The sequence below is a fragment of the Notolepis coatsorum genome (genome assembly GCF_963971535.1).
Source record: "Notolepis coatsorum genome assembly, chromosome: 10".
Classification (NCBI taxonomy): Eukaryota; Metazoa; Chordata; class Actinopteri; order Aulopiformes; family Paralepididae; genus Notolepis; species Notolepis coatsorum.
Genome location: NC_140174.1, coordinates 118274698 through 118287503, shown reverse-complemented (window position 1 = coordinate 118287503; position 12806 = coordinate 118274698). Strand labels below are relative to the sequence as shown.

Genomic DNA, 12806 nt, shown 5'->3' with positions numbered 1-12806 from the left:
CTTTGAACTTGAACGCCAGGGGCTTGTCCCTGGCGCCTGGTCCTTTTGTCCAATAAGAGAATGAACTATTATGGGCTGTAGTAGAATAAAGGGATATTCCGTGTATATGTACAAGGAATATACAAGGGATATCAAACGATATACAAATACTATTAAATATATATCCATAAATAAATATATATATTCGGTTTAATCTGATCCTTCACAACACTGTCTATTTATCTTTTTTTTGTACAACCTTTTGAAGTGAAATATATTAGTAGAACTCTTTTCATCGTTCTGCAAAGAGTTCCATAGTTTGATACCTGAGGTGCACCTTTGTTTTAAAGTGGTCCGTGCAAATTGGTGCTTAAAATTTTATTTCCTTCTGCTGTCATCTGGACAGGGAAAGGACAACCTCTGTATATTTGCTGGTAATACTCTGCATTTAGCTCTAAACAAAACCAATAAAGTCTGTATTTCAGCTAACCCTTTAAGTTTCAATAGTCTGGATTTAATAAATAATTCATTGGTATGTTCTCTTGAATCTACTTTGTGAACTATTCTTACTGCTCTCTTCTGTAATATAGATATATATTACAGAAGATATAGGTATACCTCTATGATATATATCTATTAGGATATGATATAGGATGGCTTAGAGTAGACGACAGAGTACAGCAACTTGCAATGGGCCTGGTCTACAAGATACACTACACGACCAAGGTACCCATGTACATGTCAAAATACTTCCCAAAGGTCAGTGAATACCACGATCACAACACCAGAGGGAGCTCCACAAATCATTTTAAACCCAGATTCGGCTCAAACAAGGGACTAAACACGTTTCGCAATTATGCCACATCAATGTGGAACGCCCTACCCACAGCTGTAAAGGAATGTGAATCACTACCCACTTTCAAAAACAGTCTCAAAGAACACCTACGGGAGACTGCAATTCGAAACTGGCCCCTACAAATGTCCAAAAACAAGTTGTACAGTAAATGACCAAGTATGGCTTTGTCAGTATTCCAATGACCAGTATTCCAATGTACTCCCCCCCCCCCCCCCCCCCCCCCACCCAACCCCACCCCACCTACCCAACCTCCTCCAATGTACAGTTTCTACGTCAAATGTATATACACTCTTTTTCTGGACACTTTTTGTATCACAAACAGTACTGTATTTGCAAATCTGGTATGTCATAAATGTATAGATGTAGCAGTACTGTCTATCTGTATGTCGTGTGTGTCATATTATATGTTATGATGAATTGAAAATGGGGGACCCTGATGTAAACAAGACGAAAGTCTTTCTCTGGTCTGCATCCCCTTAACAATTGTATGTATTGAGCTGTACTGTACTGTACCCATTCTGCAATCTGTTAATAAACTTTTCAATCAATCAATCAAAGGTAGAGTCGAGATGTAGTGGACATCTTTAGTAATAAATAGATCAAATGTAGTGTAGTGTTAAAGTGTTTAAAAAAAAGTGTTAAAGGCACGGCAGTTCAAACCACTGAGCCCAATTCCATTTAATAACAAACAAATGAATAATGAATAATAATAACATAATAACGCATAAGCACCAAACTATACAGTGCTGTCACGACGAGTCACGACTTCTGTTACCTGGATCTCTGATTGGCTGAGGAAACCCCACATCCGGGTACTCGCTGTGACGTCACGAGTCCATTAGCCGCTAAGGTACCAACATGGCGGAGGTAAGAGGGAAAACAGGGAAGAGGCTTCCGATCTGAAATCGATATTTTAAAATGTTTCGCGACCCCATTTCTCATCGCTAGGCTATCGATTGGATACGTGATGTTTTTCCCCGTCTATATATTCCGTTTTTTGTCGGGATATATAGCGTCGGCGGCTTTAAAATTACGCTTGAACGTGTGGACGGAGCCTCCACGACAAGGCCGCTCTCAGCTGTGTAAATTGATACGTCAATTTAGCTTCGCCGTGTTGAATTATTATTATTATTATATTATTTTACGTTTTTAGCCCGCTTTCTAGACGCGTTGAGGGGGGAATTGTTTTCAACGTTAAATGCTATAGTCCGCTGTGAAAAAAAGCGAAACGACATTGTTTATGTTTTGGAGCGTAGTTTTTTATTTTTTTTTTGGTGGTAAATATACCGATTTTTACTTTCTCTCATTTTATTAAAGCGATCTATGTGGGCGAACGCGTTTGTGTTGTTTTCGAGAGAGCATTGTGTATTTTCCATCAGTTGAGCTAGAATAGCGGCAATGTGCTGTGACTGTTTTTTTTTTATTTTTATTCAATAAAAAAAAAATTATATAGATCCACAAAATGCCTAGCGAGTGAATGTACAGAATATGTTTTAAACTGTTTTTATATTAGCTTTAATATCCTTCTATTTTCCCCCATTTTTTTCGGTTTCTTTTCTGGCTTAAACATCTAGCCCAGGGACTACACCTGAAAACTAGCAACCCTGCTAATGTTGGCATATTTACAGTTTTTATTTTATTTGTATTAATTTATAACTGTTGATTAATGTGCACTGTCCCTCAAATAAACTGAGTAAACTAAACTGGGCACCTATCTAGAAAAAAACACACATTCCTCATCTCCAACTCTTGTTGGCGGTCATCACAGACGCTCTATGGAAGCAGCAACTGCATGACAAACCACCAGGGCTGTTTACTGGAAATAGACCACCACACACAATGGCTTCCCCCCCGTTTTAAATTGTACTAATTTGTTTGTTTTTGTTTCGCCTTTCCCCTCCACCAGGCTTCCTTAGGGAGTTCGAGTCCAGGTAAGTTAATTTGTGCATAGTTATTAACCACAGCCGTATTATCAATGTATGAATGAATGAAAACTTTATTAACAGATTGCAGAATGGGTACAATACAGTACGGCTCAATACACACAATTGTTAAGGGGATGCAGACCAGAGAAAGACTTTTGTCTTGTTTACATCAGGGTTCCCCATTTTCAATTCATAGTGACATTTATGACATACACAACATACGTGACATAGGGACATACATGACATACAGGTATATAGTACTGTTATATTTGTGACATATGATATGCAAATATACAGTACTGTTACCCAGATATCCTAACAGAAAATATATACATATGATATGATACATATGATATATACAATATACATTGTAATTGACAGGTAATAGCACTATAGTATAGGCTGACTGTGTATCTCCGTTCTAATTATAGCCATATATATTATGTCATCCTACTCAACTAAAGTGGACAGAAGATGCATTTGATCCATTTTGATTGCAATTTAGAATTAAGATTCAAATGTATTGTCATTATACAGCACAAGTACAGTACAACGAAAATAAGTTTATAACCACAGAGTGCAAATGTAACAGTAAAGTGCAACAGCACTGTACAGGTGGTTAAACTGGGTACAAAATATACAAGTTGGTACTACTGAGTGTAGTGTTATCGCACAGAGCCTAGCTCTGAGTATGCTTTTAGAATGAACAATCTATGCCAAACTCTTTTGGCTGTAGAAAAAGGGGGTAACCACTGCGCTCAGACAGGTGCGTAGTCCAACATTAATTAAGTTGCATAAAAGGAGGTAGGGACCGCACTCGGAATATCGTTGTTTTTATTTTCAAGTTGTTATAGCGCACAAAACGTTTTCAGCCATCCGGCCTTCATCAGTTCATTTGTGCGCTATAACAACTTGAAAATAAAAACAACGATATTCCGAGTGCAGTCCCTACCTCCTTTTATGCAAACTCTTTTGGCTGTGCATTTCAACATTTCTGAGACATTTGTGTTCCATTGAAGTCTTGACACTTATTCTAATTTCTTTAACCCTTTCACTTCCACACTACAGAAGGTTAACCCTTCACTACCACACTACAGACGGTTAACAGTCCGTAGTGTGTGTGGTAGTGAAAGGTTAACTGTCTGTAGTGTGGTAGTGAACGGTTAACCTTTTGTAGTGTGGTAGTGAAAGCGTTAACCATTTGTAGTGTGGTAGTGAAATGGTTAACCTTCTGTAGTGTGGTAGTGAAAGCGTTAACCCTTTGTAGTGTGGTAGTGAAATGGTTAACCGTCTGCAGTGTGGTAGTGAAAGCGTTAACCCTTTGTAGTCGTGTGGTAGTGAAAGGGTTACTGATTGAACTATACGCAGGCGTTCCATAATAATGATCCAAGCATCTTTTCTCCTCAGTTGGCTCTTTATCATCAGAAGACCATGATTTTGACCCGACAGCAGAAATGTTAGTCCACGAGTATGACGACGAGAGGACTCTGGAGGAAGAAGAGTCTTTGGGTGAAGGAAGGAACTTCCGCTCTGAGATAGCAGACCTGGAGAAGGTAAATTTTTCATTAAGGAGTTCAACAGGCTTTCCTCCCTGTTGTACATCTTTTAAACTCAAATCTACTGATCGGTTGTCTGTCTTTGTCACCCGGGTACCATCTGTCTCTTGAGTTGGCGGTTACTCACGATAAGTCAAGTTCATGCCGTATTATGCCGTCTTCAGGTCAAAGTTCATGCAGTATTATGCCGTCTTCAGGTCAAAGTTCATGCAGTATTATGCCGTCTTCAGGTATGGTGAAATTGCGTCTGTGTGAAAGGGACTGCCTGGCATTGTCGGATAGGGGGCATGGCGTTTTGATTATGTGGTTCATTCTGTGGTGGTTAGCTGGTAGGTTCTATCATAACCACAACTGTTTTCATAAGAGATGATGTGGTTAATTCTGCAGGGGTTAGCTTGTAGGTTATATCGTAACTAGGGCTGTCTTAAATACTTCAAAGCTTCGAAGCTTCGTTCGATGGCACAAGCTTCGAACATAAAAGAAAATCGAAGTAAAAAAAAATATTATAATTATTTTTTTTATTTTTTTTTGCCTCCAAAATCTTGCGCCTCCATTCCAATGAAACGAAAGTAAGCGGCGCCTCGACTCCACCTCTCTACAACAAGTACGTGGAGATTATCTGTGTTGAAAACAACAAGGACATATGCAGCAGACATGTCGACGAAGAAGTCATCAGACGTGTGGTTACACTTTAAAATATGCAAAGACAATGCCCAAAAAGCAGAGTGCCAGATATGCCAGAAGAAAATGGCATATCACAACTCTACAACAACTTTGTCAAATCACCTAAAAAACGTAAGTATCGTTGTACACGACGGCGACGCCACACAAAACATTAATAAGGCTATGCCTATGCTGCTATGACTAATGTGTTACCAAGTTGGCTAATTTAATTGTAATCATCTGCTTTTGTAGGTGCATTGTCTGATATAATTATAAATTATAAATTAAATATAATATAATTGTTTGCTTGATAGACGAAGGTTGCAACATAATTATGTAATGTCATGTCGTTGGCTGTGAGAGCAGCCCCACTGCACCCAGGCAGCGCAGCCGAGTGAAACCTTGTTGGCTGCGTCACAGTCACGAAAGGGGCTACTTAATTAATTAATCCAATCCACTTTATTTATAGAGCACATTTAAAAACAGCAAAGTTTACCAAAGTGCTGTACAAGTCTCACAACATAAGATTAAAAAAAAATATTATAATTAATTTCTTTTTCTTTTTTTCTCGAAGTTTCAAATTAAAATCGAAGCTTGGCCCTGAAGCTTCGATTGCCAAAAAAAGCTTCGAAGGTCAGCCCTAATCATAACCACAACTGTTTTCATAAGTGATGATGTGGTTAATTCTGTGGGGGTTAGCTTGTAGGTTATATCATAACCACAACTGTTTTCATAAGTGATGTGGTTAATTCTGTGGTTATATCATAACCACAACTGTTTTCATAAGTGATGTGGTTAATTCTGGGGGGTTAGCTGGTAGGTTATATCATAACCACAACTGTTTTCATAAGTTCACCACCAACCCACAGGAATATTGCTTCGTCTAGCCATCAGTAGTGCCATATGAAATACGTAAATTTGTTTCCTAATTTAATTTTTTTCCAAATTCCGTTTTTTTCGTTTTAATATTTCAGAATTCTGTATTTTAACCATTTAATGTTTTTAAGTGCTGCAACTCAGAAATACAGTTACATTTTACACAATATTTTTCAAATAATATTGTGACAAAATAAAAATACACATTTCAAGTGTAAACAAACAATAGATACAGCTAGCTACTACTGACATTATCACAATGTAAGTAGCCTAGCTATATCTATTCTATTGTGATGAAATATAGTAATGCATAATTTAGGCACCTTTAGTTTATAAAGGACAGTGTGACATCGTTTGCATTAAACAAATAGATCGGTGCACCAGATTTAGCAAGAAGCTATAATTTCTAGTCCTGTGTACTTTATGTACTGCAACGTTACATAGCTATTTAATGACAATAGTGTCAGTGATTAGCCTCGCCCTCTAGCTGTATCTATTGTGATCACCAGGGATCATCGTTAGAGAGCTGGTGTGTATGGGGCTGCGGCACTGCAGATATACCCTACTCTGTTTTGAAGCACAGTGTTTTTCCGTGTTCCTGACATGGCTTTTGGAGAGTGATCTTCGCACGTGTTTTGCAAGTCCAGTCCACGGCATGTTGACAGAATTTGCAAAACACATTATCGCCGGTCATATACAAGTCATTAGGATACTGCGCTGCTCTGAATTTAGGGCTTAGGTCGCTTTCACATATAGTTTTGGTGGACTCGGTGCGGTTCTGGTGGTGAAGTTGCAACATTGTTGCATTCTTCATTTGGTTCGCCTGCGTTCACATAGCAATTTGTCAAGCGCACCGAACTTTCTGAACAATGTCACGCGGTCGAAAAGGGCGCTCGTCTATTGGACACAATGGAGAGTGGAAATCCCTCCCCTTCAGGAAGTGAAATGCGGAAATACACAAACTGCGTAGCAGTGATAGTAGCAGAGGCGTGGCATTGATAGAGAGTGGAAATGTGTGTGTGGCTGCGAGCCCGTGTGTGCGCGCGTGTGTGTGTCTGTGTGTGTGGACTGCGAGCCATGTCTTTTCATCCAGAGGAAATAAAAGCATGCACGGATAGTTCTAGTTCAGAGTGAGATATGATGGTGCGCAGTTTTGCAATGTTTCTGAGGTGAAAGAAGCAGGTGCGTGTGAGTGTTTTGACATGTTTGTCTAGGTTCATGGCCTGGTCAAAGACAACACCCAGGTTTCTCAGGTGGGGACGTATGTTGTCTTTAAGGGACCCCAAGTGAGTGGCCACTCTAGCTGCAGTCTTTTCAGCTGCTACGATCAGCACCTCAGTTTTATTTGCATTTAACTGGAGGAAGTTACTCCCCATCCAGCTCTCAATGCCGAGCAGGCACTCCTGGAGAAGGCTGAGTTTCTCTAAGTTGTCGGGTTTAAAAGAGCAAAGTAGTTGTATGTCGTCTGCGTAGCAGTGATATTTAATGCCGGTGAATTTATTGATGAGGAGGCCTAGGGGAAGCATATAAATGGCAAAGAGGAGTGGTCCTAGCACCGATCCCTGTGGTACCCCACATGAGAGAGGGGTGGGGTCAGATTTAAAAGGACCCACAGCCACCGAGAACGTTCTCTCCCTCAGATAAGAGGCGAACCAGTTTAGAGCGCTCCCAGAGATGCCCACCCACTCCCTGAGCCTGTCCAAAAGGATGTTGTGGTTGACCGTGTCAAACGCTGCGCTCAGGTCTAACAGGACCAGAACAGAGCATTCACCAGAGTCAGCAGACATCAGGAGATCATTGGATACTCTGAGAAGGGCAGATTCAGTGGAGTGGAGTTTGCGGAAGCCAGATTGGAATTTGTCACAGATGTTATTCTGTGACATGTGGGTGGTGAGCTGGTTGGCTACAACCTTTTCTAACACCTTTGATGCAAAGGGCAGCTTGGAGATGGGTCTGAAATTATTATGGATGGTGGGGTCTAGGTTGGGCTTTTTTAGGAGTGGCTGTACGACTGCCTCCTTAAAATAGATTGGGACAGAACCAGAGGCTAGGGATGAGTTAATGATAGTGACTAGACTGGGGCCAACAGAGCAGAAAACTTCCTTAAACATGGATGTAGGAAGGATGTCTAGGGGGCTCGAGGAGGTCTTCATGGAGGTGACTAAGATGGTGAGATCATCCAGAGAGACAGGTGAGAAATCGCTCAGGGATGCTTGAGTGGTGGGATGGAGGGGAAGGGGGGATAGAGAAGGAGTGATGTTTGCCATTATGTTTGCAACCTTGGTGACAAAAAATTGAAGAAAGCGGTTACAGTCCTCATTTGACAGCACTGGTGTAGGGGGGGGGGGCTGACAAGTGTGTTAATGGTTTTAAATAATACTCTGGGATTGTGCTTGTTGGATGAGATTAAATTACTGAAATAGGTAGCCCTGGCGGACTTTACTGAGTTATTAAACTCAGCCCTCAGCTCTTTGAGGTATAGCCGATCTAAATGAGAGGTTTTCCAGCGTCTCTCTACTCTGCGGCAGTTACGCCTGAGCTCACAGATGTTGTTGTCAAGCCAGGGGGAGGGGTTCACAGGACGAACGCTGCGTGTTGCTAGGGGCGCTACGTCATCTAAAATGGCCGCGCAGTGTGTGTTGAATTTGTTAACCAGACAATCAACGTCATCAACAGAGGACACCAAAACATTTCTATCATAGCTAGCAAGGAAGCTATCTATAGCTGTGCTATTGATAATACGAGAGCTTTTAACACACTTCAATGGAACAAAGTCATTATCGAACGCTAGGCTAAACAAAATACAGCTGTGATCGGACACCAATAACTCCTCTGTGCTAACATTGCTGACTTTTAACCCGATCGTGAACACAAGGTCTAACGTGTTGCCTTTGCAATGCGTCGGACCGGAGATGTGTTGGGTGAAATGAAACGAGTCCGTAACATTTAAAAAGTCAGTGGCAAAGTTATCAGAGCTCTTGTTTACATGGATATTAAAGTCTCCAATCAGCAAGACCCTGTCCAAGTGAATAATGGACGCTAGAAAGTCACCAAAATCAGCGAGGAACGAGCTATTTTTCCCAGGGGGTCGGTAGATCAGTACACAGTGAAAGGGGTTTGTGTGCCCAATTTTATTCACAAGTACCTCGAAAGATGAATAAGTTCCAGAACTCACCCTCCGTGAGGAGAAACAGTCCCGGTGGACAACAGCCAGTCCACCCCCTCGGCCGGAGGACCTCGGGGCGCAGGAATAAGCGCAGTTAACATTAACAACCGAAGCAGCTAGACGCTTGGATATTTCTCCGTGTTGTGTGTAACACGCTGTAGCATCCCCGGTCATGTTCGCGTTGCACCAAACGTTCCATCTCCTCCCGAACACGGAATTTCAGTCCAGATTAGGGCAAATTCTGCAATATTCCACGTTTACAGTTGATATCGTTTTTATTGCTCAATTCCGCGATTCCGTCCGCGATTCCGTGAACGTGGATTTCATATGGCTCTACATCAGTTGTCGCATGGAAGGTGGGATAGAACAAAGGCTGACCACAGGATGATGTGGGGGATGAGGTCTGGTGTGCAGAGCCTCAGGGGATGAGATCTGGTGTTAGCCTAACTAGGGATGCACCGATATGAACATTTGCAGCCGATACCTATTGTTCAAATAACGCAATCGGCCGATACCGATATTTCTGCCCTGCCAATTTTTTTTTTTTATTTTAGTTTTTCTTCACAGTTGCAGATAAAGATTAGGCTACACTAATATTATAGTATTATACTATTATAGTATGTATATGACTCATCATAAAAACATTTATAAAACCTTTATCATAAATGATGTTGTAGCCTATCTGCATCCGCTCGGCGCTCGGCGCTCCATCAAGACGTCACCATCACTTTCGTACCAACCGTGCCCTTATTGGATTATTTATGTTGACGAAACTGATGAGTTATATTCATTAAATAAAGTTGATTTAATAATAAAAAAAATACTCATTTAATCAGATGAATCACTTTATTCAAATGATCCATATGATCAAAGTGCTATATACAGGTCCATCGGCCATGATTTTAACAGGTAAACTCTGCTCGCCACTCTTTCCTGTATCACGCTCGTCCAGACAGGGTTGTCCTCTTAGTCCCGGACTATTTGCTCTATCCCTCGAACCTTTAGCTCAGTACATAAGACAATCCCAGACCATATCACCGATCTCAATTAATGGCACACAGCATCACATCAGCTTATATGCAGATGATGTACTCTTGTTCATGCAGAACCCCGCCACCTCACTACCTCATCTTCTCAAAGTAATAGATGATTTTGGCAGTCTATCGGGATTTAAGATCAACTGGCCAAAATCGGCCTTCCTTCCACTCAATGTGACTGCGAAGGCTATAGTGATGCACGATATATCGGCCGCCGATATAATATCGGCCGATATGGCCGTTTTTTTACACATCGGTATCGGTCCGATATCAAGATGGGGCCGATATCCGATATTAAAAAAAAAAAAAAATTATCTTTTTTTTTCTTTTTACATGTTTTGGCCTTAAATAGTTTCAAAAATCAGTCATTTCTGAAAATAAGTTACAAAAGTAAAAAAATTATGCGTTAAAAAAGTGTTTTCTATACAGAGATATCGACATCGGTAAATATCGGTATCGGCCAGAACAGCAATATTAATATCGGTTATCGGTATCGGCCACAATTTTCACATCGGTGCATCACTAGAAGGCTACCATCCTCCCAGCAAATATACTCATGGTAGAACACTTTAAATGTCTTGGAGTTGAAATATTCCCCACTATAGGCCAGACGGTGAAGTATAATTACTCCAGCTTGCGAGACAGGATCACAGATGACTTCAGCAGGTGGTCAAAAAAAAAAAAAAACTCATTACAGGCCCGAGCGTCAATAGTTAAGATGAATGTTTTGCCCAGAATTAACTTCATCAGCTCCATGTTGCCGTTACCCCCCCCCCCCCCCCCCCTGCTGGTTACTGGCAAAAACTGCACTCTGCTGCATATAAATTCATTTCGAACAACAGACGCCCACGATTAAAAAGATCCACTGCACAGAGAAATAAAACCGACAGGGGTTTAGCCTTTCCAGACTTCAAATATTACTTTAAAGCGTTCTCTTTAAGACCACTGATCACCTGGTTTGATTCTCACGCAGCGGTTTCCTGGAGACCATTGGAGGAGAAGATAGTGGCCCCACATAGACTGCAGGATATAGTGTACACCAACATATCAATTAAGCAATGCAACTTAAGATTTGGCCCTCTTATTATTGGCGTGACACACAGAAAACGTGTACTAACCACCATAAATGGCACATGCATTCTCCCCTATTTAATAACAATTTACTCCTTATTGGACAACAGATACCCTGGTTGGGAAAAGAAAGGCATACACACATTGGGGGATATCTTCGATGACTCTGGTCTCCGCAGTTTTCAAGATATAGCCAACAAATTTGACCTCCACAGTTCCTCCTTTTTCTTCTATTTACAAATAAGAGCAGCTCTGAAGGCTCACGGCGTCCCATGGGATGCTCCACTTGAGCACCACAGGTTTCACAAATTCTTTTATGACAAGGAGACGTCGAGAGGCTTGGTCTCTGACTTTTATCGCCACTTACTTACGTCCTCATATAAAAGATCCTTCCCCTAGACTCGGTTTGGAGGAAGGATATCCCAGAGCTGGAGGTAGATTTTGATTGGGATGCAGTCTGGGAAAATGTTCGGCTATCATCACGCAACCCAGATCACCAACAGATTAATCTTAACTTTGTTCATAGGACTTACCTGACCCCTAGACGATTGTACCTAATAATAATAATGGGTCTCAGACCTGACTCTCGATGCTCCTTGTGTTCAAACAGTGCTATTGGTTAGGCTTGGGCGGTATGACGGTATTACGGTATACCAGGGTATTTAGAAATCCCGACGGTATTGAAAACCAATACCGTCAAAACAGAGTTTTGTTGTAGTGCACACACGCGCCAGCAGAGAGCGAGACCAGTCCTCACTAGTGGGGCGAGCCATGCAGAGCTGGTTGTCTACACCAGGGGTTCCCAAACTTTTCAGGCCAGGACCCAGAAAATAAGGCGTCAGAGAGCCGCGGCCCAATGCACATCGTCAGGCTTTTTTTTGTTTTTTTAGTTTTTTTTGCCAGGCGACCGATTTTTTAAGCCAAATATCACTTCAATCCTATTACGTTAGTTCAAGTTAGTTATTCATTTATATGTGCTATTTATGAGAGGGCTAACTTGTTGCAAAATAATAATGATAATAATAATAGCCTCATTAAAATACTATTGTTGCTTCGGTTGTTTTTAGCGTTTTATGTGCATAATCTGTTATTTAGTTTGAAATGTTCGTTGAAATAAGTAGATTTTTTAGCTTTTGTTTATTTATTAAGTATAAAACCATATAGTCACATTTTAGAATACAATAGAATAGAATACAACTAGAAACACTGTCCTGCTTCTAAGTTCAGTGGCCTGACAAAAAAAATAAATAAAAAAATGTTTTTTTTTTTTTTTTTTGTAATCATCTCGCGGCCCACCCGTGGCTGCTCGCGGCCCACCTTTGGGTCGCGACCCCGACTTTGGGAACCACTGGTCTACACACAGGAGGAGGAGGAGGGGAACCCCGCTTCACTGGGTGAAATTAAATTAGACACGCTTATTGTTGCTGGTGCTGCGGGCTAACTGGCTATTCTGAGAGCTAACTGTTGTTGTGTATGATCACAACGGTGTTCACGCTTTTACGGTAATGTTGCGACAGTGCTGTGAAAATACCGTAAAGCGTTGTGGTAACGAGAGTGTGTGTTGTTGTGTGTAGGATGCTGCGCGCGAACTGCTACCATTCTGAGAGCTTAACGTTAGCACTAGCATGCTGCGGGGGAGAACTGCTACCATTCTGAGAGCTTAACGTTAGCACTAGC

The 12806-nt window shown here is 41.2% G+C and overlaps 1 protein-coding gene across 1 annotated transcript in view; it reads left to right on the top strand.

Moving 5' to 3' along the window:
• Nucleotides 1–1685: 1685 nt before the first annotated feature.
• The window catches only part of mier3b (mesoderm induction early response 1, family member 3 b), a 59776-nt gene continuing 48655 nt past the window's right edge, over nt 1686–12806 (top strand). Inside the window, exons 1-3 of the mRNA XM_084323958.1 lie at nt 1686–1702; nt 2742–2766; nt 4168–4313. Coding sequence (XP_084180084.1) covers nt 1694–1702; nt 2742–2766; nt 4168–4313 — 180 coding nt within the window. The 5' untranslated portion in view covers nt 1686–1693. The remainder of the gene's footprint in view (nt 1703–2741; nt 2767–4167; nt 4314–12806) is intronic.